The sequence below is a fragment of the Leuresthes tenuis genome, unplaced genomic scaffold (genome assembly GCF_036924035.1).
Source record: "Leuresthes tenuis unplaced genomic scaffold, fLeuTen1.0.hap1 SCAF_7, whole genome shotgun sequence".
Lineage (NCBI taxonomy): Eukaryota > Metazoa > Chordata > Actinopteri > Atheriniformes > Atherinopsidae > Leuresthes > Leuresthes tenuis.
Genome location: NW_027325361.1, coordinates 9,913,656 through 9,940,688, shown reverse-complemented (window position 1 = coordinate 9,940,688; position 27,033 = coordinate 9,913,656). Strand labels below are relative to the sequence as shown.

Here is a 27,033-nt window from a genome sequence, read left to right as displayed (position 1 = left end):
CAACACCCTCCTTGCTGCCACAGCATCTGCTAGTACTCCAATGGCCCTCACGTCTGAGTGTGAGCCCACAGTGAACTCAACACACAACTGGTATCCAATCTTCAGAACTGACAATGCCTGGGTCAAGGAGCAATTCTGATATTTTGCCGGATGTCGGTGACTTTTCCAACCTCTTTTAAAAGTTTTACTACATAGGAGTTTTGCTCGAGGAATAAGAGGGATGGAAAAAGGAAGGGGTGAAAGCCAAAGAAAAGAAATGAACATCACAGCGCTGCTTGAGGGGCCTACAGCTGGGAAGGGAGCAGACTGATAACAAACTAGAGAACAGAAGGTGACACTGAAATCTCTGGGTCTCAGCAAAAACGTTACCAGGATATAGAGCAAAAGTAGCTTTCATAATTGGACAAAGTAAAGCTTTGTCACAAGAATTAGTGACTGAGAGATGTCTGCTTGTTCTTTGGCTTTCTGTACAAGCACCAATTCTTTCACCGTTAACCCTCCTGCTGCATAAAGTGAAAAGACAAGGTGAGATATTGAAGCAAACAATCAAGCTGTCACTTATCTCACACAAAAAGAAAACATGCTCAAAGGCATATAACTGAGAGGCACAAGCATGAGACAGAAAGAAGATGAAAAATGCACTTTCATCACCCCTCTAAGGGGAGACGACATCGTATATTGTACGGATTTTAAAGAATGTCAATCACACGACTGGGAAGACATCACGTTGACTCATTCATGCATTCAGACAGTCTATTGCTCACAGTTCATCTGACCTTAAAGAGTCGACTTGTAGGAATGCAGAAAAATAAAACACCAAAGTGAATAAACAGAAAAGTGAATTAAAACCAAATCAGAAAAAAAGGCATCAGGCGACTTCTGTCCAGTGAGGCATCAGCGCTAACCAAGCTGGGCTTCGTTTTAATCATGAATCGTGCCCCGAATTGCAGCATTAATGTTGTCGTTAAACTGATATGCTGATCTATTAAGTTTATTGCTTTGTTAGTGGGACCAATCTGGCTGGAGGGAGCAGGCGAGGACAGGTAGCATCTGTCCCCACCTACCGCCTTGGCAGCATTAGCGTCATCTGCTAGCTTTGGCAGCATCTTGGAAGCACATCAATATGGCTTTATGTAGTCGGGGCTGCTAGTAGCTAGCATGCCAGTCACGCTCTCAGGCAACGCTTGCTCACAGCCCTGAGCATCCACAGTGCACTGAGCCAACAGAGCTAGGCGGAACTGAGCGAGGGCTGAACAGTGAGGCCAGGTCTCCATGGACCTGCATGGGGAAAAAAGGGCCAGTGTCTGTCATCTATCCACACATCCGTGGTTAGAAGTGTGGGACCAAGTCCTGGTATGAGCACTGCCACCACTGAAGCTCCAAACCTTATTTTTCTCTTTAAAATGGCAGTATTTTCTTTTTCCTCTCTTTTTTTTTTTTTTGGTGAACAGTACAAAGAGAAATCCAGTTGAAGAAAACTTGAAAATGTCATTTTACTTCCATTTTACTTGTGCACAGCAAATATCACAACCAAATCTTTAGGGCGGTGGACTAACTCCACCACTGAAGAGAGTCAGTGTTTGCCAAAGGATAGAAGAAAGATTAACCTACCCATGGGAATAATGACTGGGAGCCTATCCAACAGGAACACTCTCCAGAACACTGGCACAGTTAATCACAACGAATTACATGTTTTTAGCTCCACAATTATAGAATTAACAGTATTCTCCTTAACCACAGCAGAACATAAACTTAATCTGCATACATCAGCAGCAAAGCTGGTGTAATTCAGAGTGACTGAATGTGTGACGGATCGTAATAAATCCCTATAGTTAAATGTGTACTGTGGGAACAAACAGGAAGAAGCTTAAAGCTTATACTACACTGATCCACCACAAGGTGAATAATAAATGACAAAATGTATTTAAAAAGCCGTCTTCAGACCACGTTTACAAGTTTTACAGTGCGAGTTCCTTAATTGATGACACAGCATAATGACAACTAATAATCCATTAATTGTTAAGAGTTGCACAGAAAAAAAAAAAAAAGACACATTACAGACATTTAGCACAAACATTTTAAATTAAATATGTAGAGCAAACTGCTGAAAATAAGAAGCTGCAGATTTGGGGAACACTTATAATGTGTTTATAGTCAAATATCAAATCAGCATCGAGTTTAACATGGTCTCTTCCAGTCAATCATTATTCATATTACGCTGTGAATATCTTCTTATTGATAAACATTTCACAATAGTTATGACTGCACAATGTGAAGCGCTTAAAGGTCAGATTATGAAAGCCTGTCTCATTAACTATCAACTGAGGGAAAGTATCAAAACTTGAGAGCAAATCAAAAATAAAAACAAGAGGTGTGTTGCAGACCTATCTGGAAATATGTGGGTGTTGTTTGTGTGTCAACTACTGAAGGTGTAAAACCTAGTTTACACAGGAAATTCAAGGGCGGGCGTACTGACCGTCTACAATGAGTTGAGCTACTTCTTTCTGACTTTTATTACAGATTTTCAAGCAGCAGTTCAATCAAGACTGATCGTGACAAAGAAAGCTACTGTTTATGCTGCAATTGCATGAATTCCTAATGCTGCAGATGGATCTGGTTTACAACCTGCAGGACCAGGATGTGGTGAGAGTGGCAAAACGGTGGTGCAGCATCAGCAAAACTGCACACAGCAAGCTTTCCATTCACTCAAAGACATCACCTCTTCAGTTATTCAAAAGCTTTTCACAGCAAACCAAACTGTTGGTACAGGGTGTGCACAGCAACTAGGAAGCAGGCAGGATTCAGTCTAAAATTAAACTTGTATTTCTTGAACTGTAAAGAGGAGATGTGAGAATTACAAGCAAGCTTCTACCACTTCTCCAAATGCTCAAATGTTCTACATCCTGTTGCTATGACAATTTAATTATAGTCCATCATGGTTGGCCTATCATTTGTTTGCCTCTCTGAGGCAGTGGGAAGATAATGTGTGAATGTGAAGTGGCACTTTTTGGCAAAGAACCTAATGTTTGACTGTGGAAGAAACAGTTCTGGTGTGTGGTGAGTGACTGTGTGGAGGTTTCACAGCATGGCCAAAGCCTATCGGTTATGACTCAAAACATTAACCCATTCAGTTACCCGTGAATGCTGAACACGGTGCTGAGGCAAAAGCAAAAAGACTTGGGATAAATCATATTTTAGGACCTCACATGTGGTTACATATGTATCATTCACACACAGCCTCTCAGTTCAGACTTGGTTACATGATAACCAAGTCTAACAATCCTTTGCACACGGATCTAACATTTGAGAAGCGTTTCATTTCACGCAGACTTCAACGGCTGCCAAGTCAAAGAAAAGGAAACAGATCAAACTCAAGGAGAAGTGATTCATTCCTCATTAGAGTAAATGAAACTGCTTCTTTAAAAAAAAGAAGCAAAAAAAACCCCCAAAACAGTGTAGCATGAACCGTCCCTAACAGAAACTATCATGTGAAAAATTCAATTCAATTCTAAGCTTTTACAAATAAGTAAATAAATCACCTCGTTATTATCTGGTCGTAATGACGTACATACAAAACCAGAGGAAGAACAGCCTGTGAAATCTATATGGTGTGATCATTCATTTCACGAAAAGTGAGACAAAAATGCAGAAGCAGTGAATGAAAAACTTAAGCACACCCTTTGTGCTTCTGCAGGAATTAAAAGGTCAAGAAGCAGGCTAATCAAACAACTGAGTGTGAGCACCTCGATAAAAGCACATGTTTGACATTTTATTTGGTCTGGAGCATTCAGGTGGAGGAGGAAAGACACCAGCAACGATCTTAGAGGAGCAGCTTTTAGAGTCCATCATGCTACAAAAAGAAAAAAAAAGAAAATAAATAAATCACAAACGGGAAACATTCGAGATATTTGCTCATCGGGCCAGGAGTGGACGACCCAGCGAGTTCACCCCAAGGTCATGCAATGCAACACTCAGAAAAACTGCAAAAAAAAAAGACCTCAGACTCTACAGACCTCAGTTAGTATGTTGAAGGTCATGACAATACAATTGGAAAAAAACTAACAATACAGTCTTGTTTAGGTTTGCAAAGCTGCATCTGAGCAAACCACAAAGACAATGTTCTTTGGACAGATAAGATCAAAAAGGAGGTATTTGGCCAAAAAGCACGGTGGCATCTCCTAAGAAACCCAAGCACAGCATATAATTGTCATGAAAAACGTGGGAGGTTACAATGTGGGCTTATTCAGAAACCACAGGACCTGCTCACCTTTCAGTCATTTAGTCAACCATGAACTCCTCTGTATGCCAAAGTTTTCAAATGTGAGAACATCTTTTTGACAGCTCAAGCTTGGCTGATGATGATCACAAATTTCATGCTGTGGTGGGACCCTAAGAGAGCTGCACATGTGCAAACGCCTGCATATGTTAATGAACTGCAGAAACATTGTAAAGAAAAGCGGGCCAAAATTCCTCCACAACGATGACTGATCACATAACACAGAAAACACGTGCACGCAGCTTTTAATGCAAGCAGTACCCATAGACATAGCATTTATTCTAGGTGCTCAATAAAAACGTGCACAAGTTTTAAAAGACTTTATTATCATCACCTGATGTAGGCGTGCACACTCCAAACGTCACTCTGAGGTGGACATGTAGCTAATATTCCCAGGTGCATTCATCCCGGTGTACTCAGGTCATGTGGTGTGGTTCATATGAGGTTGTCTATTTCCAAATTTTAAGACCTGGTGACTTCTTATAATATTCTGATGTGTAAAGCCTCAGAATTCAAAGAGGATTTCCTGTCTTTTTCACATGGCTGTCGTAAAATATCAGGAGTGCGCGATAGCAGCTTTGGTCAAACGACTGAGCTGCCTGTGTATGTTCCACTTGACCTAACGTGTTCAAACGTTGCTCTGCAGCTTTGCTCTGGGGACCTGGAGTCCGGATATGAGACTGACCCAGGATCATACATGAAGGAAGTTAGTTATTACTGTGCAAGCCGGCGGTTTATGAGTTTGGTTTCAAATCCAATATGAGAACTACATCCAAGGACAACTTTCAGTCTACCCCTGTCAGCTCAGCAGCTGCACTAGTGAACCATCCAATAACACCTCTTTAAAGTCAGCACTGAGACGGGCGAAATAAGACAGCCGGAGTAATATGCCATGAAAATATTTATACATGATTTTTGACTTATGAGGGACACTGGATATTGATGTGAAATATAAGTTACTTTATTTCCCATATTCACGAACGCTATAAAAACTGTGTTGTTCTTCAGTGGCCACAGTCATTTCCCAGAATAGTGCTGCTGCGCACCACTACTCGGATGTTTGACCACTGCAAACAGCAGAACAATTAATGCAGCTTGCTGACCCAAAAGTGGTCTTTCTCAAACGATCTTTATGGGGTAAGAAAAATGCCCACAATGGTGAATTTATGGTCAGGCAAATGAAGGATACAGATACTGTATAACACTAACGGCAAGCGTTCAAAGTAGCAGACTCCTCTGACATTGAAAATTTCCTGCTGAACTCGGTGTCGACCTTCTCTTAGCCGTAGGATCTTGACAGGGTAAACTCCAAATCACAAACACATAATAACACCAAAGCAATAATGACTACTCACATTGTCCAAGACCGGCTCAGTCATGCAGTGAAGTCCTGTGACGCTTTGAATCTCACTTTACATGACGTACAAGGGCATTCAGCAACTACAAATATTAAATGGCAGTCTGCCTGCACAGGCTCACAATTACCATAATTACAGGCTGTGTAAAAACAGTCATTTTAGTACGAAAAGACACAAAAGCCAGACACAAGTAAATGTGTTTGTCACAGTGGGCCAACAAGTAGTGCTTATTTATCACATTTAAAAAAATTTAAAAAAAAGATTCCATCAACTAACAAACGGGAGAAATCATTTAAAACATTCACCCATATCCAGGGACACAAGGTTTGTTTCTCATATGTTGTGTTTGGTCAGGTCAACGGTCGCTTTACAAAGATATTTCCTCCCTTTTCAGCTGCTGGAAACAAAGGACGTTGAACAACCTGACATGTACTGACATGAACAACCAGCTATTACAACTGCTGACCTTTCATTCAACACAAACAAACTTAGCACTGGCACAATTAAAAATAATAATGACAATCTGACCTCAATTAGAACTTCTTAACTCTGCCTAATTATGTTTTGATGAATGAGTTGATTGTTTGCTTATGATAAGTCATGAAATAGACACACACTTGTGGAAATTTCCATATTTAAAAGACGTTCAACGTACACCAATGTACAGAAAGGTGTAGAGGAAGTATTCATATCCTCAGGGTTAGGGTTAGGTTTAGGGTAGTAACTTCAGTTGAAGATACAGTTTCATATACAGGGCCAGCCTTTTCTTTATATATTCAATTATGATGTTGGAGCACTTAAACACTGAATAAAATGACTCCATGTGAGAAGCTGAGAGGGCAAATTCCCCATTTGCGGGACATCTGAAATATAAAAATCAACCAAAAGCTTCTTGTTGTACGACAGAGGCCAAAAAGGGAGAGCAACCACTGGTTTGATCCTCAAATGTACTGTGTTTTTAAAAGTTGTTATATAATCTTGGAAGTAACTAATAACCAAAGTGTTCAAATAATTTGCAGAGTATAAAATACGATATTTCCTTCTTCAGTGAGGTGGAGCTGAGTACTTCAAATGTTTCCTTCCTGTAGACAGTTTATTTTTAAAAAATAATAATAATTCTTGTACACGTATTGAAACACCAGAACTATCGGATCATTTAAATTGTATCAATCGATTTACTGTTGCTTAAATAATAAAAAACAATTTATTCAATCGCCATTGAATGAGAACGCCAGCCAAAGGTTTGGAAACTTTTTTTCTGTACACGCTCACACCAGACAGACAACACACATATTATCAGTGGAAATAAAGAGTCACCTACCTTCATTCTCAGATGATGGGCATGCCACCTGTACCACCAGATCAAATGTTCTTTCTGGATTCTCCCTGAAAACAATCAGATATAGTTTCATTTGCAGACTGCAGGTTTGTCCCACTCAGTCAAAGGCACATAAGAGCGCACTCAGCATTGGCAAACCCAACTGTTTGACTCCACTGCCTGCATAAATATTGTTTCTGTGCTCTCGTGTCCTACTTCACAGGAGCCACACTACCCGTGGCAGGAAAAGTCAATGGCAGCAGGTCGGTCATGCTGGGAGTGCTTTGGTCGATGCGTGAGAGAGAGAAGTTAACTCAACATAACGTTATCTGGATGAACTCGTGTTAATGAACCTGGTCGCTTCTTGTCCACATTACCCTTTAAATGCCCCCTGCTTGGCTGTCAGAGCAGCTAACTGGTAGAAGACAGCGACAGACTGATCCAAAAGCTGTCAAGCCAGCTGGCCCTGCAGTTAAATCCACTGCTCGAGATGGCTCAAATTACGCAAAACATTCCTCCGCATTTCCACATGTAGCGCAGAGTTAACGCTACGTGTCTGAAGCGCACACTAGCTGTTAGCTCGACAGTTATACTTGCGAGGCAACAGAGAAAGAGGGAGACAGAAAACTCAGGGGTCTTACTTTATCCTGCTGTCCATGGTTTAGTTACAACATCGCGACAGACCAGTGCTGTCGGCGGCTTTGCTTTGCTCTGAGGTCTGTCCGGTAATTTTTTTTCCACCTCGTCCCTCCTCAATCTCAGCCGTCAGGTCTGCTGTCCTATCTGATACCGGTCGAAAGCTGCTGCGACCGCATGCTTGGAGGTGGGAGAGCGTAGTAGTTTGCGTCGTAATTTCCTGCCGTTTAGGTGGCCTAAATCCCCAGTTCAGCACCGCCGTGACTATTTCCCACAACAAACACCACTCCAGGAAGTGCTGTCAAAGATTTGGTGACGTCAGCGCGTCAGATGGGCACCTTGCCGCTGCTGCCCGCGAGCGTCCTGAATCCACTCATGGATGATGCACGCCGCAGACCCGAGACATGTGACTCACGCTTCTGTTTAAAAAAGGTGCTTCCCAATGAGGCTGTTTCAGTAATTGTGGCAGCAGTAGCCTTTAGCAGTGGCTGTTTGTAGGCAGAAACGTAGTGGATCTCAGCACTTTTACTCAAGTGCTTCCTGGATGTACAAAATAGACATTTTCAGTAGTCGCTGCTTCCCTTAAAACGTTTAAACGTTTCAGAGGGAAGAAGATGCACTATTTTGCATCAATACTTTTATCTGTCAGCTTCAGTTGCTCAATTTTGAAACTTAAGGCTCAAAGTGTCAGTAAAACATCTGTATCTATTCCCTTTGATTGACCATGTCAGTACAAACGTTGGACGTTCTAAATATTATTATCATAATATTATTAATATTATGATCATAATATTATTATTGTTGTTGTTATTATTATTAATCATACAAAATGTATGAAGACCTAATTCATCAGTGTGAATCGCTTTGTCCTCCATGAACGTGGCTAAAAGAATCATCAAAACTATGATGATATGAGTTAAAGCCGTTTTGTTGAAAAAAATTGCAATCCAAGCATTTCAAATGGGCTTTTCTTCAAATAAGACTGATTTTTTAGAGGTTTTAAACAATTGGCTGGACAGAGCGAGCACTGTGATAGTGTCACTTTAAACTTTGAAACTATTGTCTGAATTTTTACAAACAAAACACTGGAATAATGAAGAAATAATTCATATTATGGAAATAATCATTAGCTGCATCATTATAAAAAATTATTTTGGAGCACAATATTGGATCGATGTCAATGAGTAATATCATAACTAATGTAATCATGTATAGGCTCTGATATTGTTAATCTTTTCCCTTTTTTTTATAAATAATGACTACTTTTAGAACTCCTTGAATAGTATACTTAAGTAGCACTTTTACTGATTGAGTTTTTCTTCTTTCGGTGTATTTCTATTGTGTTAGCAAGCATTTTGTTTATTTATTTAGTCATTTATTTCTTCTGATTAAACAGCAGGGCTATTAGGGGTTAATGAGACATTCCAAAATGGAAAATATGGAACTGAAACCAGTACCAACTGATTTTGAACAACCACTAATCACTGTATAAATGTATTTTGGCAAACAGCTGCTTGTCTACACATCATATATCTTTTATTTATCATAATAACCATAGACCATTACATGACTTGCATCACAATGAAGAGTCAATCTGTTTTCTGTACCTGCTTTATCCTATTCAGGAGGGACTGAGGTCTAACCCAGCTGCCGCTGGGTGAGAAGTGGGGTACACTCTGTACAGATCGCCAGTCAATCACAGGGCCACACAGAGACAAATCAGACTAACAACCACGTACTCTGACACTCACTCCAAGAGTCAATTTAGGATCACCAGTTTACCCGACATGCATGTGTTTGGTATGTAGGAGAAAGCCAGAGTACCCACAGAGAACCTACCCATCCACATGCCAAACATTCAAAATCTACACAGAAAGAGTTTAGTCAAGCTACAAACCAGAAGCCTTTTTGCTTTGAGGCGACAGGGTTAGCCACCACACCAGCGTGCCGCCCCAATAAAAAATCCTTGTATCCTTAAATTTAAACGCAAACCACACTCCACATTCTGACCATCTCACAAGTGCTAAATATCCACTCATTCTGTGATGGCATTGGGCTCCATCCTTTCTCCTCTCGAGCAAATATGTCTTTTTAAGGAACTGAATGATTAGTTTTCACCTTTGTTACGACACCATATTGAAAATAAAGAAAAATGTATTAAATAAACAGATAAATAATACCTCAATGGAAGCAAATGCAGATTAAAAATACAATAATACTTCTGTTTTAGCTTGCATAAAATGTTGATTTATGTTTAATTTACCTGAAATTGACATGGAATATGAGTTATGAGTTAAACTTCAACACCTATATTGTTTTACAGTAATATCATGTGGTGCACTGTAAAGCAGGCAACGGTTTAAAATATAGATGTCACCACAAACTGACCCTCATAAAAACCTGGAACTCTCACTTCAGAAACAGCAGAACCCCTGTTTGTTTTAATTTTTCCAGCATACAGTGAGCATATTGTGTGAGACCAAAGGGTGCTACACAGAGACAGTCCACAGAGAGCAGCAGGTGGGATTGGGGTCAGTAGGGGCAAACAGCTGATTTATGGTGATAACAGGTCAATGTTTTCAGGGTTTTTTTGTAATGTGCTCCAATATTTGCCTCAAGCATCACTCAAACAAGATGCATACCTTTGAGTGGTGAACAGCCCACAACATTTTAGTCGTTGTGAAGTGAAAATGAATTCTGAAACAAAAGGCTGTCAGATCAAACTGATATAGTGAAAATCAAATAGCAGTGTTTTGCCCCTCCCCTATTACCACCACTGAAGTGTTCTTTGGCAGAGTCCCTCACCCTCATCAGCAGAGTCACTCAGTGGGAAACACATCCAACACAGAAGAAGTGTGGTGAAAGCTGGCATGATTACTTGACTTCCCACTGCATAATTGCAGCCGTGAGTGCATGAAACCCGTACAGTGATCGTGTTAAACAACAGTTGTCCACATGTGAAATAAATGCTGAGGTTGCAGTGCATAACTCAGTTACACGGGACCAAGAACTAGATGTGCACCACCACTATTGCTATTAAAATCTGCTGTGGGACTCTGTCAAACACACTTCTCATGAACGAGTCACGTTTCTCGACGATATGACACTGATACTGATATTTGTCTTTATACATGTCGACTTTAGTGATCAATATATGGAACTTTATTAGGCCCTCATTTCAGTGTTTGCACTGAAGCTCGTGCTAAGGCAATATTTGTCCCTTTTGTAAATTGAAACCAAAGGCTGACTCCTCACTCCTCTCCAGAGAGTCTTTCTGGATCAGGGCCAGATTTCTTCAGGCTCACTGGAAGGTAATTAAGTGGCAGCAGAGTGGGGCATGCTGTTTCAGGCATCCGTATGAAATTGTAATGGCAGGGCTGTTTTCTTGACATGGGGGCAAGAAAACAACATAACACACATGTACTCACAAAGAGACAGATAAAGGTTTTATGAATTATGGGAGCTGTGAACCACGAAGGTTTCACATTCAACTATAGGACCCAGGCAATATTCATTAAGATGTATAAGAGAACCACTGAAAAAAGGACAAAACAGTATCAACCAGAAGATAAATTGATAAATTGAAGATAAATAAGATAAAATATAAGAATGTACATTAGAGACTGGTTTCAAACATGTTACCTACCTTAGGCATAAACAATTTATCTTGCTGAACTGAGATGCCATTTAAAAGAAAATGAACCACAATGGCTCTTGTTGGAAGAATGCAGCTGAGAATAAATGTAGCCTGAGGCAGAGTCAGCACAAACTCTATCACGGATCCTGGAGTCTTTTGCAGTGCAAATTTGTAAATAATCTATTTTATCTGACATTAATCGGGTTGTTTTTGCAACATAAGATGGCCTGCAAAATCTCCAGATATGGAGAGGTTAAGCAGTATACTTCCAGAGGAAAACAGCACGGCTTGGAGATTGTATCATCTACCGCTTCTTAATTTCTTCCAAGCAAATGTGCATGTCATTTTTTTTTTCTTACCAGCGATGTGTAATTTGTCTGAGGGTGATTTGACCCCACAATGTCAGTCAAAAGACACTTGTCAGGTTTCATTACCCATAGTTCTGGAATAGACACGTCATCAGCAGTGGCTTACAGCGGTGGATAACCTTGAATGGACTCATTAATGTCCACTCATCAACCTCGCAGTGCCTGCTTTAAGTCTCCACGTTACTTTGATGTTATGACGAGAAGATGCTTTTGTGCTCTCAGAGAAAAAAAACAGACAAGGGTTTTTTTTTTTAGGGAGAGGAGGATAACCTGCCTGCACTTCCAGAGGGGTGGGGTTCACAAAAAGATCAAAACATGAAGTTAAAGGTGCCGTCTGTCAGCAGTTTTCGCGGCAACGACTTCGTGGTGAGAGAGCAGCTCCACTGAAAACTGTTCCTGCCGTGATCTGCAAGTTATGGGAGAACTTTTTTTTAAAGATAATGTTGCTCCCTTTCTCTTTATAACATTTCACTGGTCTGAACCCCTGAGATCAAATGATCTGCACTTCATGGCACTGATGCAGCCGATGACTTAGACAAAGACATCTTAAACTTGATGGAATAAAATCAGCACTTACTGTGCAGCACTGGCCATGCAGATGAGATGGTACAACATTTATTTTGGGGAAAAAAAGTAGTGCATAGTGAGAGATTGTCTGAAACTCCACAGCACACGCCATGCACACCAGTATAACAATACGATGATAATAGATCTATAATGAAATATCTTGATTTTTCTCGCCAACTGTGTGGTTTCACCCTCATACCCCCAGCGGGTTCATAGTAGCAGCTTTGAAACAGCAGAGGCGCTGTGTGATCTGTTGAGTCAGAGTTACGAGACGGTCACATGACACCAATGTGACGAGGGACAAACGAGGAAGTAAAACAAGTTAGCGTGCAGTCAAAGCTGTGTGGAGGGCGCTAAAAGTGAACATGTCACATAGACCATCGTTAAGTGTTCACGACATCACTGCCAAAGTGGTTCTCTCGATTCTAAATTAAGGCTGTAGTGGTTTTACAGGAGCATGTTTCACAAGAATTGCCCGAGTAAGGCACTTATCGGGAGACTGATTCTCCTCCATGTCCAGTTTAATAAACGATTTGTAACGATGTCAATAGCGAGCCCCTCAGAAGAGAGGAACTCGAAGCGGCAGAGAAGCAGCTGCGCGCCGCAGATCGATGACAGCAGCAGTCTCTGCGACGCGGTGACCAGCAGCCAGACGGCACGAAAGTTCACAGAAGAAGAGCTGGCCATTCACAGAGTCCACAGAGAGGCGTGCGAGGTAAGCGGTGACGTCATGTAACGCACCTGAGCACCGCCGGTTTTTGTTCTGAATTGCAAAACCTGCAGTTAAAGGCAGTCCAGAGCTTTACTTCACTGATGGAAAGTGTGATGTTATTATAAACTGCAGATGTGCTACAGTACTGGACCGGTTCACATTGAAGCAACACTCAAATATTTTCACATTCATTTTAGGACGTTTATATATCTTATTGCTTTTTGGAAGATTCTGTTATAATTGTTCCAAACGTGTCTGTAAACTATGCAGTGGACCAAAGTGTGATGGAGAAGATGTACCTCATCAGCTCTACAGTGGAGCTGAGAAGTGCTCAAATGCACTTCTCACTTTCAAACTGATAGGCCACTGACCAAAATGATACCAAAGCATTCTGTCATCAGTGAAAAAGATTAGGCTATGTTGGACGTTTAGACTTTTACAGTTTAGATCAAAGAAGTTGAATCAGCTGTGGTTATTCAAACAACTATTTCTGACCAGTTACTGCTGCCAAGCATGAAATTCTGAGTGTACAAGTTGGGATAGCCATGCCATAACCATCATGGGGAAAAGAGTTTTAAACAAAGTCAGATACAACCTCACATGAAGATGAGATGCTGCACTATGCTCTTTGTCCATTGTGCTTGACAGTTAGCATGAGGCGTTTGTGCTGGTGTGCTGTGTTTTCACCAAAGCTGGTACTGTTCATTACGACCAGACATCTCCACTTTGGTCTCATCTGCCCAAAGCACATTGTTCCAAAAGTCTTGTGGTTTATCAGATGCAACTTTGGAAACCTAATCCGTGCTGCCATGTGCTTTTTTTTTTAGGGAGAGAGAGAAGAGGCTTTCTCCTGCAACTCTTCCAAACAAGTCATGTTGTTCAATCTTTTCCTAATTGTACTGTCATGAACTCTAATATTTGATTATGCTGGGAAGACTGGCAACTGTCTTGAATGTTTTCCACCATTATTGTCTTTTTCATTGCAGAATGATGGACTTTTCTCCTTAACATTACGTTTACACACACACCTGAATGTTCCAGGATAGCAAGCCTCTGCTTTCAAAGAGGTGCTCAGACTTGATACCTGGTAGAATTGAAGGATGTTTTGCTTTCTTTTTCTCATGACTGTATCCGTTCTGAAAACAAACACATCTGTCAGGGTTTTGTCAGTTTTCTCATAGGTTTACTGATGTTCATGTCATGAAGTAATTGATAATTGTTTTTGCCACATCCATCATATTCACCAGCTCTTACTCGCTCTTCCATCAAACAGAGCCGGAGAGCTGTATGCTGATGACAGTGGTGAAAAGGTGTCGCCTGCATGCCTTTAGGCTTATCTGTTGTAAATATTGTGCTTCTGAGTGAGGATGAAGTTGAGGCAAGTTGGCCGCGACCTGAGGAGAGTGGTAGGGCCTGGGTGGGAAAAGCACAATACAGAGGGGGCCTAACTATGCCAGCTTCACTATGTGGCCTTGCAATGCCATGTGAAATGACAGGCCGTGTCAAGGAAAAGCCTAGGGCCTTTTTCTCTTTGTGGGCTGTCAAAGCTCACCAACTAGTGCTCTCTCAGTTTGAAACAGACTGAGAGATGACATTTTCTAACTTCCTAAAGGATGGAAGAGGAGTTCAGTGTTTTTCACCCACAGAAGGTGTCTGTGCAGCTCTGCAAAATGAATGATTGATCAAACTTAATTGAATATCGTTTCAAAACAACATGTTTGTTCAAGATGTTGCAAAACTGCTTGATTAATCTTTGCAGATTCTTTCCCGCTGAGTAGTACACAAAAAGACGAACCAACTTAATTAGCAACGCCATGAGAATTAAACCGTGTTACATCTGTTTCGATGCATCGAGGGCATCCAGTTCCTCTTTAGCCTGACCCAAAGCAATCTGTCACTGTGTATATGTTCATATTCAGTCTTATGTTTACATACTGTATACCTTTGGGTGGATAAATGTTCTGTATGTGGTTATGTACGCAGGGAGTAACATGCCAGCATGTGTGTTTGTTTGTCATACTGATTAGACGATGTCTTTGTTATGTTCAGGCAGAGAAGCAGACGTATGTTGACCCCTCCAGTGGGTATAAGGTGTTCACAGAGTATGCCCACCTTCAGAGAGGGAAATGCTGTGGCAGCGCGTGCAGACATGTGAGCTCTTTAGTGTTTCTTTTTTACCTGCATGCGTCTTTTAACGTTCCTTTCTTTGCTTTCACATTTTCCCTCTCCTATCGTACCTCAGCTGTTTTGCCCTATTGTGTCTTGTTTTTTCTTTTTTTATTATTTAGCAAAACATATTCAATGATAAACAAAGCCTTAAAATGCAAATTCTCTGATTTAATTTCAGGGTGCTCGTATCCAAACTTGTGGAGAGATTTCGAAATTGCAGCTCTTTACTATGTAGAGCCTTTTTTTTTCATGTGGTTAGACAATTAACTCAGAAGCTTTTCCATGGACAGATGTGGGCCTTTCCTTTATTATTACATCATCAGCTGAACAGATAAAAAGTCTGAAAAGAAGTGTGGAAGTTGCATTTGGGAGGTTTTTTTCTGTGAACCCGCACAGCCCAGTTTCACCAGAAATTGTGGGAAAGAAGGAACATTTGAAGTAGTTTCACCATCCAGGCTGAAAAAGTTGTGAGATGACAGCTTTATTTAGTTGGTTGCTAGACTTTTTTGTGTCAGGTAACATTGTATAACCAACTAAAGCTGCAACCAATGACTATTAACCTGTATCGTCCATGAATATATGTAGTTTTCTAACCCTAATCTCTGTTTTTGAGAGACGTAGAAAAGGTAAGGACTATGGAAAACATTGTTGGAAAGGGATTTAACACCACTCACCGACTGCTCATTCCTCCTTAAATGATCTTTTTGTCTTACTGAAGAGCGGTAACTGTCGACATCTCAAGTATCGATGTCGGCGTATCACGATAGAAGTCAAAACATCATCAGAAGTGCGACAGCAGTGGAGAACTACATAAGAACACGGTACTCTACAGTTTTTTAGCCTTTTTTTGTGAAATTTCCTTGCGTTTTTCCGTGGATCAAGGTACATATCTTATAATCTGTCATGAGACGACATTGACCCACTCCATGTGTTTAAAGGGGCTCTCGGTGCAACTGAAACAGGCCATCCTTGGGACACAAACACAAAACAAAGCCTTTGTACAGGTACCAGGAACATTAGGTTCAATGAAAAACAAGCACTGGTGAACTAGGCTGCACAAAAAAGCCTTGACATCCACGGGAAGACAGCAGTGGTGATGGACGATCCCAGGATCCCTCCCATGCTCAAATATAATGCTGTTGCAACATTTACCCAAGTGAAGAACTCTTTCCAGCTGGAAGGCAAACCAATGTCCAAGTCTACAATAAAGAGAAGATTTCCCAAAGGCAAATACAGAGGGTTCACAACAAGGTGCTAAACATTAAGCCCCTCGATCTAAGGATGGTGTCAGAAATATCTTGTCTATGTTAAGGCATCTGTCCCTTTACAAATAAACTCTAAATTCTGTCAGTCCTGAGAAGAGAAAGTCCAGATTAGAAAAAGCAGCAGTTCTTTAAAAGGATTATTTGTAGGATAAGACTAAAATGAATCTGTAGCAGAATGATGAGAAGGAACAAAAAGTATCTGAACCATTGGACTTCACATGTGAAACAGGTGGAGGCACGCGTGGCTTCTGGTGACACTGGGTCACATGTTTATTGATAATGTGGCAACAGACAGAAGCAGCCTGATTAATTCTGAAGTGTACAAGGATACTCTGTCTGCTCTGATTCCACCAAATGCCACAAAGCTGATTAGATAGTACTTCACAGTGCAGATAGACTATGATCCTAAACATACAATGACAGCGACCCAGTGGAATATTCTGCAAGACAGTCATTGTCTTTAAATGATTCAGTACAAAGTATTAAAAGTAATCATTTTGTTTATGGTTTATTACATTTGAGCACCTGAAAAACAGAGCCTCCCCCCTATTGTGAGGTAGCCAGTCTCAAATTAAAGTTGTCACTTCAAGCCCATATTTGTCCTAAATCTATAACTTTAATATGTTTAGATGAAAAGACCAAATAACAAAATATCTAACTGTGTCACCTAACAGTATGTACATGTTCAGAAGCCAGATGTTGCACATGAACATTAATGACAAGAAAATGGCCTCTCATGTTTTAGGCCAACTGTCTTTCTTTAAGAATCCATCCTAATAATATTGTATCTCCTGAAATATTTCTGTTGGACTTAAAGAAAATGAAAATAAACATTTAATCACAAAAAAAAAAAATTTTGGTCAAACGATGGCCGAACATATACTGGCCAGTATGTCACTGGATGTTGGGGAAAATACATCATATTTAATTAATACGTTTACTGGTTTAAGGTTTACTGATGAAAGACATTTGGGAGAAGCCCTTTGAACAAGAATTGATCTGCAGTTGCAGTTTTTAGCAGTGTTACTGATGATGCACTGCAACCGCACAATCAGTTCATAGTCTCATTTCATCCCTAAAACCCTTTGGGAAGTAGTACCCTGCTCTGCTCCCTTCTGCTCTGTCCCAGTGAGTCTGGTTCTGGCTTGTTCTGTCCCACCCTGTCTTATCCTCTGTCTTGCCTCATCTCATACCATCTTCCCCTGTTCTGTCCCATCATCCCGTTCAGTCCTGATCTGACTCTTCCCAACCTGATCTACTCAGCTTTGTTCCTCCATTACATGCCGTGTTCTTTTTGGACATGTTTAGGCTCCATTCTCAACTTGTATAAAAAGCTGCTTAGTGTAACCATTATTTAAATCATTCATTTGTTTTATTCTCTCCTCTAGTGTCCGTATGGCCAAGTCAACGTGAAGGACCCTGCAATGAAGAAACAGTTTAATTATCTGTTTTATGTATAGACTGAAGGGCGAAAGGTAAAAATGCAAGATGCCTGTTTGGAATGGAGCCCAACACACTTTGCGTGTCTTCTTCACGTCGTTATTTTTGACTACTTGAGAGTCAAATTTTAGTTGTGTAATAAATGATGAAATATGGGTAGTGTCTGTGCAATACCTACCTCTTGTGAATCACAACTATTCTTCGGATTGTTTCCATTGTCACAAAACAGGAGACGGTGGAGAAAGGATTTGTTCACAAGACCCTCATGTAAAGTGGTCTTTTATCACACTTGCAACTGTTTTGTTGTATTTTTTCACATATTTTTCTCGAATGTCCAATAAAATGCCTCGAGCTTCATTTTTCATGTCTCTTCAAGAGTATTTAATATTTTGAAGTATTCGGCTCCTCAGATGCATTTACAAGGGTTGTGGGAGTATGGAGATGAAAACTGAGAGAGCATTTTAGATCTTCGCCCTCAAGATAAAGGGCATATAAGCGAAAGTAACTGCAGATATTCAGATGGAGTCTTGTGCTCTTTTGCTTTGCATGTCTTATTTTTCTCCCAAATGTACGGCTGCATGAATATTAGCATCATTTGCACTCCACAAGTGCTTGACTGAACTGTCTACGTTTGACTGAGACACTGTGTTGTTAAAAATAGAAGGGGGCAAAGGGTCAGCCCTCGCACTTGGCTGCGCAGCTTTTACACCACTTGATCGAATCAGGCTGTTAGCAAACATGCCATGGACATCAACAGCAGCCCTCCCCACCGGACTTCCAACTCAGCCTCCTGGCAACACTTGGCTACAGCACAGCTCCCCGCGGCTGCTCTCCTGAGCTGCAGCCTAATGAACTCCTGGGCCTTCTTATCCCAGGACTGCAATAGATCAGCTCATGTTCACCAGCAAGCTTCGACGCACACATGCATGGGCAGGCTTACTCCGTCGGAGCGCCCGGTGGCTCCTAATAGGCCAATATAGAAGAAAGGTTGCGCTTAACACCGCACTCTGCAGCCCACGGTAATAGCGCTAGGTAGGGTCAAGCGCTCACGCAGCACTACCTGTGCGTGCAGGAAAAGATGTGCCGCTTGCATGTGGGAAGGCAGCGCGATGCCTTCGGGCGCTCGCTCTGAAGCTGCCACACACACTCGCCTGTCTCCGCCTGATTGGGCAAACAGCGTCGTGATGAGAGGATGTGTCTGCCGCCGACTCCTGTCGCAGCCGCCTACTGGCGCGGCCACAATTTTCTTCGGCAGGTGGGTCCCAAAGGCAAGTGCTTAGTGATCGGAGCAAAGCCCTGTGAACGGCTACAAGGAGATTCATGATCCCAACAGTGCTGGGGAGGACAGGTTCTGGGGACGCTTCGTCAGGCGGGATGAAAGGCGAATTTATTTGGTGTTATTCTAAAGCGAGGCAGCGGAGCGTGCGGCAGCAACATTTCTATAGCGGGACGGTGAAGGTGTCACACTCATCAAGTACCTGGGCCCGCTTGCATGCCGCGGCTCCGCGGGTTTTGCCTAGGGACTTGTCTGTCACATTAAAGTAGATGCATTGCCATTCAGGGCCTTGGCGGTCCCGCAGCCTGACCATGAAATAGGCCAACTTTCATGTCTGCCTCATCCCTCCACGTCTTCCCAATCCAGTGATGGCACAGTTTGAATTTTTTTCCCCCATCATGTTCTAACTTAGCAGTTGGTGACTGAGACACAAACAGCAGGAAGCCCTTTTACAGACTGGAGAAATTTACCTAATTTACTGAAATAATAAATCATATCCGTGGTTGTATCTTATTGGTCAGTAAATGTTTGCCTTATCTTATCAATCGAACTGTGTTGATTTGGGCAGCGATTCTTTTTCTTAAGATGAATTGTTCCTGATGATACTTTTTAATCATTGAGAGTTATATTTACTCGACACACCTACACTTGTATGTGCTATAACTTGCATTATCTGTGAATTAGTGTATTTGTTTCATTAAGCTGTTTTATACGAGCTGGGTGATAAAACTCATAGTTATATATATATATATATATATTTATATATATATATATATAATCATCTTTGCATGCAAATATACAGGCATGCTTATACACAGGCTGCTGTTTCCCTCAGTGCAGATGAGCTCCTAAGTTACAGCCATCAGTTAGACATGTGAGGTGTTTATTTCAGGCCTTTTGGACTGAACATCTCTGACCCTCAGCCGGAGCATATGCTGTGCTGGAGCAGAGTGGCAGCACCGTGTGCCTTTCTACAGGACGATGGCACTAGCCGCAGAGAAAGAGAGAGCTGTCCAGTTTGGATCCGTGACCAGACAGGCTCAAGTCACAACCAGTTGACAGGCCAAGCAGCCCCCACCATCTCAAATAGTCACAGCAGCCCTGCGGCCAAAGGCCCCAACCACAGTCAGTTACAGTGTCTCCATCACTGTTGGCCAGACCAGCCAGGAACTGACACGGGGTTGACGGGGAAAAAAACTTGAGTGTCAGCCGTATGATAGCTGAAAGGAACATCAGTCTCAGCAATTGGCCAGGCACATCTTTGTAAGTTTGTGTGCGCGCGTGCGTGTGGGGCTACGTGCATGTGGGTCTTGATATTCAAGCAGCATTTGAGCAGCCTCTACATCAACGTCTGGTCCTTCTACACAGACAGTGTCAGCTTGCCTCAGGGCAGCAGCCTCCACAGTGGTCATATGGACAACCACATCCCTGTGGTAGAATTAGTGATAAAAAACACACATGGCCACTGAGTGACAGTCAGCGCACTAGATTCCTTTGGACAGACAGGGCTGCAAATAGCACAGAGGGGCAGTTTCTCCCTCAGACCGCAACTGGTGGTCAGGCTCATGCCAGGCCAAGCCGTGGTCGCCAGATGAGCCCAGATAAAAGTCAGGGGCAGTCAAAGGCACCTAAAAGCCTGAGGAGGGCTTTGGCCTGTTTATTTCCCCTCTGGTTCTACACTGAAGCAGTCATGTGTGATTTCTTGTCTACACTTACCAGACAATGTCATTGCTTTCTTTAGCTTTTACACCATCTAACCTCTAACTTTTTACACATTATGTTGCCTTCATTTCTGTCTTAAATGAATGGTTGAAGCAGAGGGAAGCAGCCTGTTTGACAACATAACATGTACAAGCATCACCTAAACCACGTCTCCTTACACACACCTCCTCCTATAAGGTTATATTATGATAGAGAACATCCATCTATTATGTTTCCATGTCCTTTCTTGTGTGTCCAGATATGGACTAATACACGCACTGTTCCCCCAGGAGGATACTGTGTCCCCAGAGAAGCTGGAGGAGAGCGTATGTGTGTGTGTGTGTGTGTGGGATGGTGGCAGTGTGCTGTTGGAGCTGCTCTGGAGGCAGGGAGGGGAGGCAGGCAGCAGTTGGTGTGCAGAGAGCAGAGGCTCAGGCTGGCTAGTTAAGAGCTTCTCTCTCCTATCCTCCATCTGCCAGGGACCGAGGTTGTGATTTGAGCTCCAGCAGAGCAGAGCAGGGAGGAGATCGAAGGAGGGGTGGAGGGAGGTAGGGGATGAATGGGGGAGGTAGTGAGGGGCTGGTGGGAGGGGGAATGCTGCTTGGAAGAGACAGAGAGGAGAAAGTGAAGGAAGCAGGGAGTTGGAAAGGGGGAAGAGAGAGAACACGAATGGAAATGATAGACAGGATACATGAGGATTTAAGAATACATTTAAGCATATTGTTGCCTTTGTGTTCATTTATGTCTTTCTATTTTAAATGACAGAACTGTGGCTATGTTCATTGCTTCTTGTGAATTCTGATATTCCCTTGTCTTCAGTAATTATGACGCCATGTCCACTGAGTGTTTGTAAATATTTCCAGGATGTCTCACCATCCTCTCACTCACCCACCCACCCAGGCTCATGTGACTGGGATACATGTGACTGTACAGCTTTACAGCGCTTCACTCCTCCCTCCGTTCCTCCTCCTCCTCAAAGCCCCCTCTCCCTTCACTTCCCTCCCCTTTCCTTCATTCTGTCAGTGTTTAGCCTGTGGTTCCCTGCACGGCAGTGGATCCAAGGAGAGCCTTTCCGCCTCCTCCTCCTCCTCCTCTCTTCAACTCCTTGCCTCCACCTCTCCTTCACTCCTTTCCTGGCCATGCTCTGAGAGTGACTGAAAGCTCCCTATGCGAGACTGAGCGTCACTTGAGGTGACCCAGAAATGATAACTCCAGATGAACCCTGGATCTGTGGTAATCTAACGACCATGCCCTACAGCAGAGCCGAGCCGAGCATCCAGGAAGGCGAGCAGGCGTCCTGCTTGGTGCCATATCTGTGGTTTCACCGTGGAACCAGGCAGGCTGCAGCGTATCGTGCTCAGAGAACGCTGTGTGCACGTTATGTGTTGTGGTACACTGTGAAATGGATCTCAGCAATGCTGCATTATTGATGAGATACACTGTGATGTCAACCCAGGCTGAAGGAGCAAAGCAAAATGACTGTTAGCACTATGGCACATGATCATTTATAGAGGCAGTACAGAGGAGTAATTAATTGTCACCCTTTTGCTCCTAGCACCAGTGCTCACTAACACTGTATTCTTTTCATTTGTTAATTAAAATCTGTCCATCAACGCCTCACTGTATTGTTCTCCAAGTGCTGATTGTGAGCTTTATGACATCCTCTTTTCTGGATGACCCTCCTTTCTCATGTTAACAATAAAGGCACAGGTGGAGACAACATGTCATGTAGTTCAGTCTGCCAGGTGACTGATGATATAATAAAAAAAGATAAATTGACAACAACAAAAAAAAAACCACAAACTTTTGAATATTTTGATGTATTTTTCAAATTAAAAAACACATCTCATTAGGACTGAGGCACAATTAAAGCTCCTACCAAACGCAAAACAATTTTCATATTTAAAAAAGCCATTTGATACGATTGGGTATTGGTGCATTTTTCATCATTATTTCTTTGCTCTTTGAATGTTGCTACAGGAGGCCACATGTGCGCAGAATGCTTCGTGTCTGAACACCTCATTATTGCTTTGAATTTGTATGAAGAATGTCAGTTCAGTTGTGCAGGAGAGCCTGATGGACAGACACTTCAGGGGATACGCGGAGCACGAGGCCAAGAATGAGTTTATGTTGATGTTGTTCTAATTTATGAAGGATTCATGCAATTGGAAATTAAAATAAAAAAAATAAACGAAAACTGAACCAGAGGTTGTTTGTGTTTTCAAGCTCTTTCTGCGAGTTTGTTCCAAATATGTGATTTGCGTTTGAACCCTTTTGATGATTGAATTTCTTTGTCATACAAAAGAGAAAAAGGGGAAATAAAATGTAGTTGTCCACCCACCACTATTTTGTTCAGGCTCCATGTGATGCCTTTGAATCAAATTGAGAAACTGATGACTTTTTAAAAAGTAAATAATAGAATTAATGTTTTCGATTTGGACACTGAAGACGTTTGTCCACCGGCGTGTGCTTGTGTTTCATGTCCTTGTCAGACTGATTGATCGAGTTTGACTGTAAACCCGTTTAATCACTTATTCACACAAACCTCATTGCAAACGTTCTCATTTGACTTGAATCTCATCCTGCAAAACACGTATAAAAAGGATATTTGATGACACATTCTGTGACTTTGTTAGGTCCCAGATGGGTTTGAAGTCAACTGTAATTTCGATCCCATAGACGCGGTTAATGCGCCTTTTTGGGGCGAAAAGAAATATGTGAGAGTGGAATATATTTGCATTGTTTTGTTGTTGAAATAGAAACGTACACGTTACTGAAATGACCTGATTGTACACTGTGGTGTTGTTTTTCTCTCCATTATGCGACCACTGACTGAAGATTTTTGCCCTCTTTATATTTTGGAACACATCACAGATTATAACCTGCATGCTGAATAGGCCACTGGCTCGTGGCGTGCTATTTTCCTGTGTGCTGTACTCAGTTTAGGGCTGTCTGCATACGAGAGAGGAATATTTAAATGGCCTGTGTTTTAATTGACGCTCCAACTAGAACTGTAAGCAGAGAAACGAGGAACAGCCCCCCATCTACCGGCAGCGTCTCCTCTGCCTCCTCTGCACACAGCGCACAGTCCGCAGCTCCTCCGCCTGCACGCTGCATAGGGAGCTCACACCGCACAGCCTCAGGTAAGACCTTTTCTATTGGTATTTAGTCTTGGGGCAATGATACCACAGAGCTGGATGTGTTTTGACACAAAAACTGGATGAAAATCGTCAGAGGAGTGCGTGTGAAGCAATGCGCGACACATCTGATGATAAATGAAGTGACGTGGTTGGGGATCTGCGGGATAATCAGGGATGTGGTGGGAGGTGAGGCCATCTAAAGTAGCGCGATTTTGCTATTTTAATCCATTTATTTTATCCCTCCCCCCCCCAACAAAAAACGTCCCAAACAAATCTTTCAGCCTGGTGTGATCTTAATGCTACAACCGCACAGCCAACACTGAAGCTCAAATCTGGCAAAGTGGACGGTGAAATATTAAAATGAAAGTTTCAAAAGTGCAGTTTGTGTCGGTGAGATGATGGCTCATCTTGAATTTTGACAGAAGTCTGTGGCCCACATGGATTCTCACGCCATTTTAAGCACGCTTATTTACACTCTTTTCATTTACTTTTTATTTTTTCTCCCCCCAATGCGTCAGGAGTGTAAATAGAGCATGTGTCAATTAGCTTTGATTAATTGGTGATTTATAAGCTTCCATTTGGTCAAACAAGATTAAATTAGGGTCAAATCATTCTGATGAGCTAAAGCAAAAATGACATTCAATGTCTTCAGTCAAAGCACATAGTGAAATGTTATTTGTAAAACACGTGAATGGGGCCATTTTGTTAATAAATTAGATTACGAATGTTTCCAAATGAAATTGTTGCCAATTTTTTGGGAAAAAAAGACAATTTCAATAGATATAAGAGGGTGAGTTTGCGTTTTGGCAATGAGTAAAACCAACGATTACACAAACTAGCAAAAGGGCGTCGCAAGACATATTCAGTGGCAGTTTAAATATCCTAATTACACACAGAGAAAGGGAAAAGAAACTAAACAAAACGACAGCACAAAGACATTATTCTCTCATCCCCTTGGTGCTCTCTGACGCATTGTTAAACCCTCTTCAGTCAAATGAAATGTCACCGCTGGAGGCAACGGGTCAAAACGGCATTTTTATCGACACTAACGGGATGATAGATGTTTTCACAAAAAAAAAAGAAACAAAATAAAAAGACAGAAACGTGTGCTTATTTGTTAGATTTAGACTCAGCTGCGTGGAAGAGGGGGGAGACGAAAAAAAAAAGGCGCAAAGCATATTTTCCGGAGAGTTAAAGAAAACAACACTTCGGATGAATACCACGCAGAGCTCGTTTGATCTTTCTTCTCGGGGTGTCTTTGTCCAGGTGAAATGCAATCCGTTGGTCCCTTTTGAGTCCCATTTGTCGCCGCTTTGCGGCTTCTGCGAAGACACAGACAGAGAGCAAATGAACGGAGCTTTTTCAGAACAACTGCAGGTCCAGCCCGTCCAGGAGGGTTCAAGCCTCGACTTATAGCTCTGTTATCCAGGGGCCTCCAATTAAAGTCAACACAGCCTCAGAGTGTGTGTGTGTGTGTGTGTGTGTGGTAGGGGAGGGGGCTCACAAGATAATGTTACACATCTTGAGATGAAACATCCACACCTGCAAACCCCCCTGAGCCTGTGCAAATCTGTTATTGGAACTAAAGTCGGTGTATCTTTCACTTTATGGTAAAAGTTCAGTTACTAACCTACAACATAGCTCATTATCCTGAATTTATGTTGTAAAGGCACATGTCGTGTTTGTCTATTTTTCTTTATTATTTTTTTTTCGGGTAGTTGTCACCATGTTTGGCCTTCATAGTTGACGCTTAAACGGTTCCCTACCTGTCTTTAAAATATATATATATATAAAAGACTTACATATATATATATATACATATATATATACATATATATGTATATATATATATATATATATAACAGACTTTTCACGCCATTTAAAAGTCACACATCCCCGCATAACCTCGGTGATATTTACTGAGATATACATAGTGTTAATTTCTGGCAAATATGCAAAAATAAAAAAAAAATGGTTCCCCTGTGGCGTCCACCAACTGGAGGTCTTCTTTTATCTCGTGTATACTTCCACATCCTTGCTTGTAGCTTAGCCTGCAAGACAAATTAAGTGTGTGTACAGTTTTTTTGGGTTGTCAGATCAACTCTCCTGCAGGCAAACAAGGTTTTGGCCTCGTTCAAGAGCCAGAGAAAATACAAGGGTCGCGTTAATGAATCCTTGACAGCGAGTAGCTCCTGTTACAAATGAACGTTTAAAGGAGGGAGAGTTGCTTTAGTTCCATCAAATTATGACTATCTTCAGAAGATCGCGCTCAGAAAAAGGCACGTGATTTTTGTCTGCATTTTTAAAACTAACTCTGCCATTTGTGTTAGAAAACACTCACACACACATATATATAAATACACACACACACATATATATATGTGTATAAAAATCCTGTTGTTTCATATGTCCCCGCCTTCTAGCCTGTCACTGATCGCTGCCCCGCCCAACACAGCACACACAAACACACAGTTATCACACCTTATCAGGGGACACCCAAACACTTGATTCGGACCAGCTCAAACTCGGATTTTTTTTTAAATTCTAATTTCGTAAAACTCTCAACCAAATGAGCTGCCCTTGAGCTGCAACACCATGAAGAGATTCTTGTTTCTGTTTTTAACTGTTTCACCTGAACCCCAAAAAAGGTTTTTTGAAGATAATAATAATTTAAGTTCAGATGCACTGTTTTTTTTTCACAAGTAAATTAGCAATTCACACTAAAATAAGTAATTTGCTTGTTTGTTTGTGCAGCTTCCAACTCCCCCCCTCCCCTTTAAATGGGAGAGCAGAAGTAATGAAAATGTCTCCACCATAAAGTGGTCGTCCTTTCGCGCAGGGCAGAATCTGTAGTTTGTTGAGGGGGAGAGTGACAGCTCTTTGTTGGTGAATAGAAAAATCAGCGGCGATGCTGGGAGAGAGGGAGAGAGACAGGCACGGAGCGAGAGGAGAGGGAGAGTGAGAGGAACTCCTCCTACCAAATTATTCAGACTGGGCCGGCTCTGCTCTCTTCACAAATAGGACACGGTTCTCAAATCCAAGGCAGTCCCAACCTGACCTCCGAGCACCGAGGAACCCCCTGACTGGGAAATCGGGAGAGAGAATTCAGCAAAAAAAGAAGCAACAAAAACTTTGTGTCATTATTATTCTTTTTTTTTTTTTGGCGAGTG

General features: G+C 41.9%; 2 protein-coding genes across 6 annotated transcripts in view; one reads left to right on the top strand and one right to left on the bottom strand.

Annotated features, from left to right (window-relative positions):
- Positions 1-7,895, bottom strand: part of dennd1b (DENN/MADD domain containing 1B) — a 104,814-nt gene extending 96,919 nt beyond the window's left edge. For all 5 annotated transcript variants that reach the window (XM_072389191.1, XM_072389193.1, XM_072389192.1 and 2 more), the window contains exons 1-2: positions 7,594-7,895; positions 6,956-7,020 (exon numbers count right to left, since the gene is read on the bottom strand). In XM_072389191.1, the coding sequence (XP_072245292.1) occupies positions 6,956-7,020; positions 7,594-7,610 (82 nt within the window). In that variant the 5' untranslated portion in view covers positions 7,611-7,895. The remainder of the gene's footprint in view (positions 1-6,955; positions 7,021-7,593) is intronic.
- A 4,573-nt stretch (positions 7,896-12,468) lies between these two features.
- Positions 12,469-17,934, top strand: cunh1orf53 (chromosome unknown C1orf53 homolog). The gene is made up of 3 exons (XM_072388665.1): positions 12,469-12,875; positions 14,922-15,023; positions 17,695-17,934. Exons 1-3 carry the CDS (start codon positions 12,618-12,620, stop codon positions 17,764-17,766), a joined length of 432 nt encoding a protein of 143 aa, XP_072244766.1. The 5' UTR covers positions 12,469-12,617; the 3' UTR covers positions 17,767-17,934.
- The last annotated feature ends 9,099 nt before the right edge of the window (positions 17,935-27,033 follow it).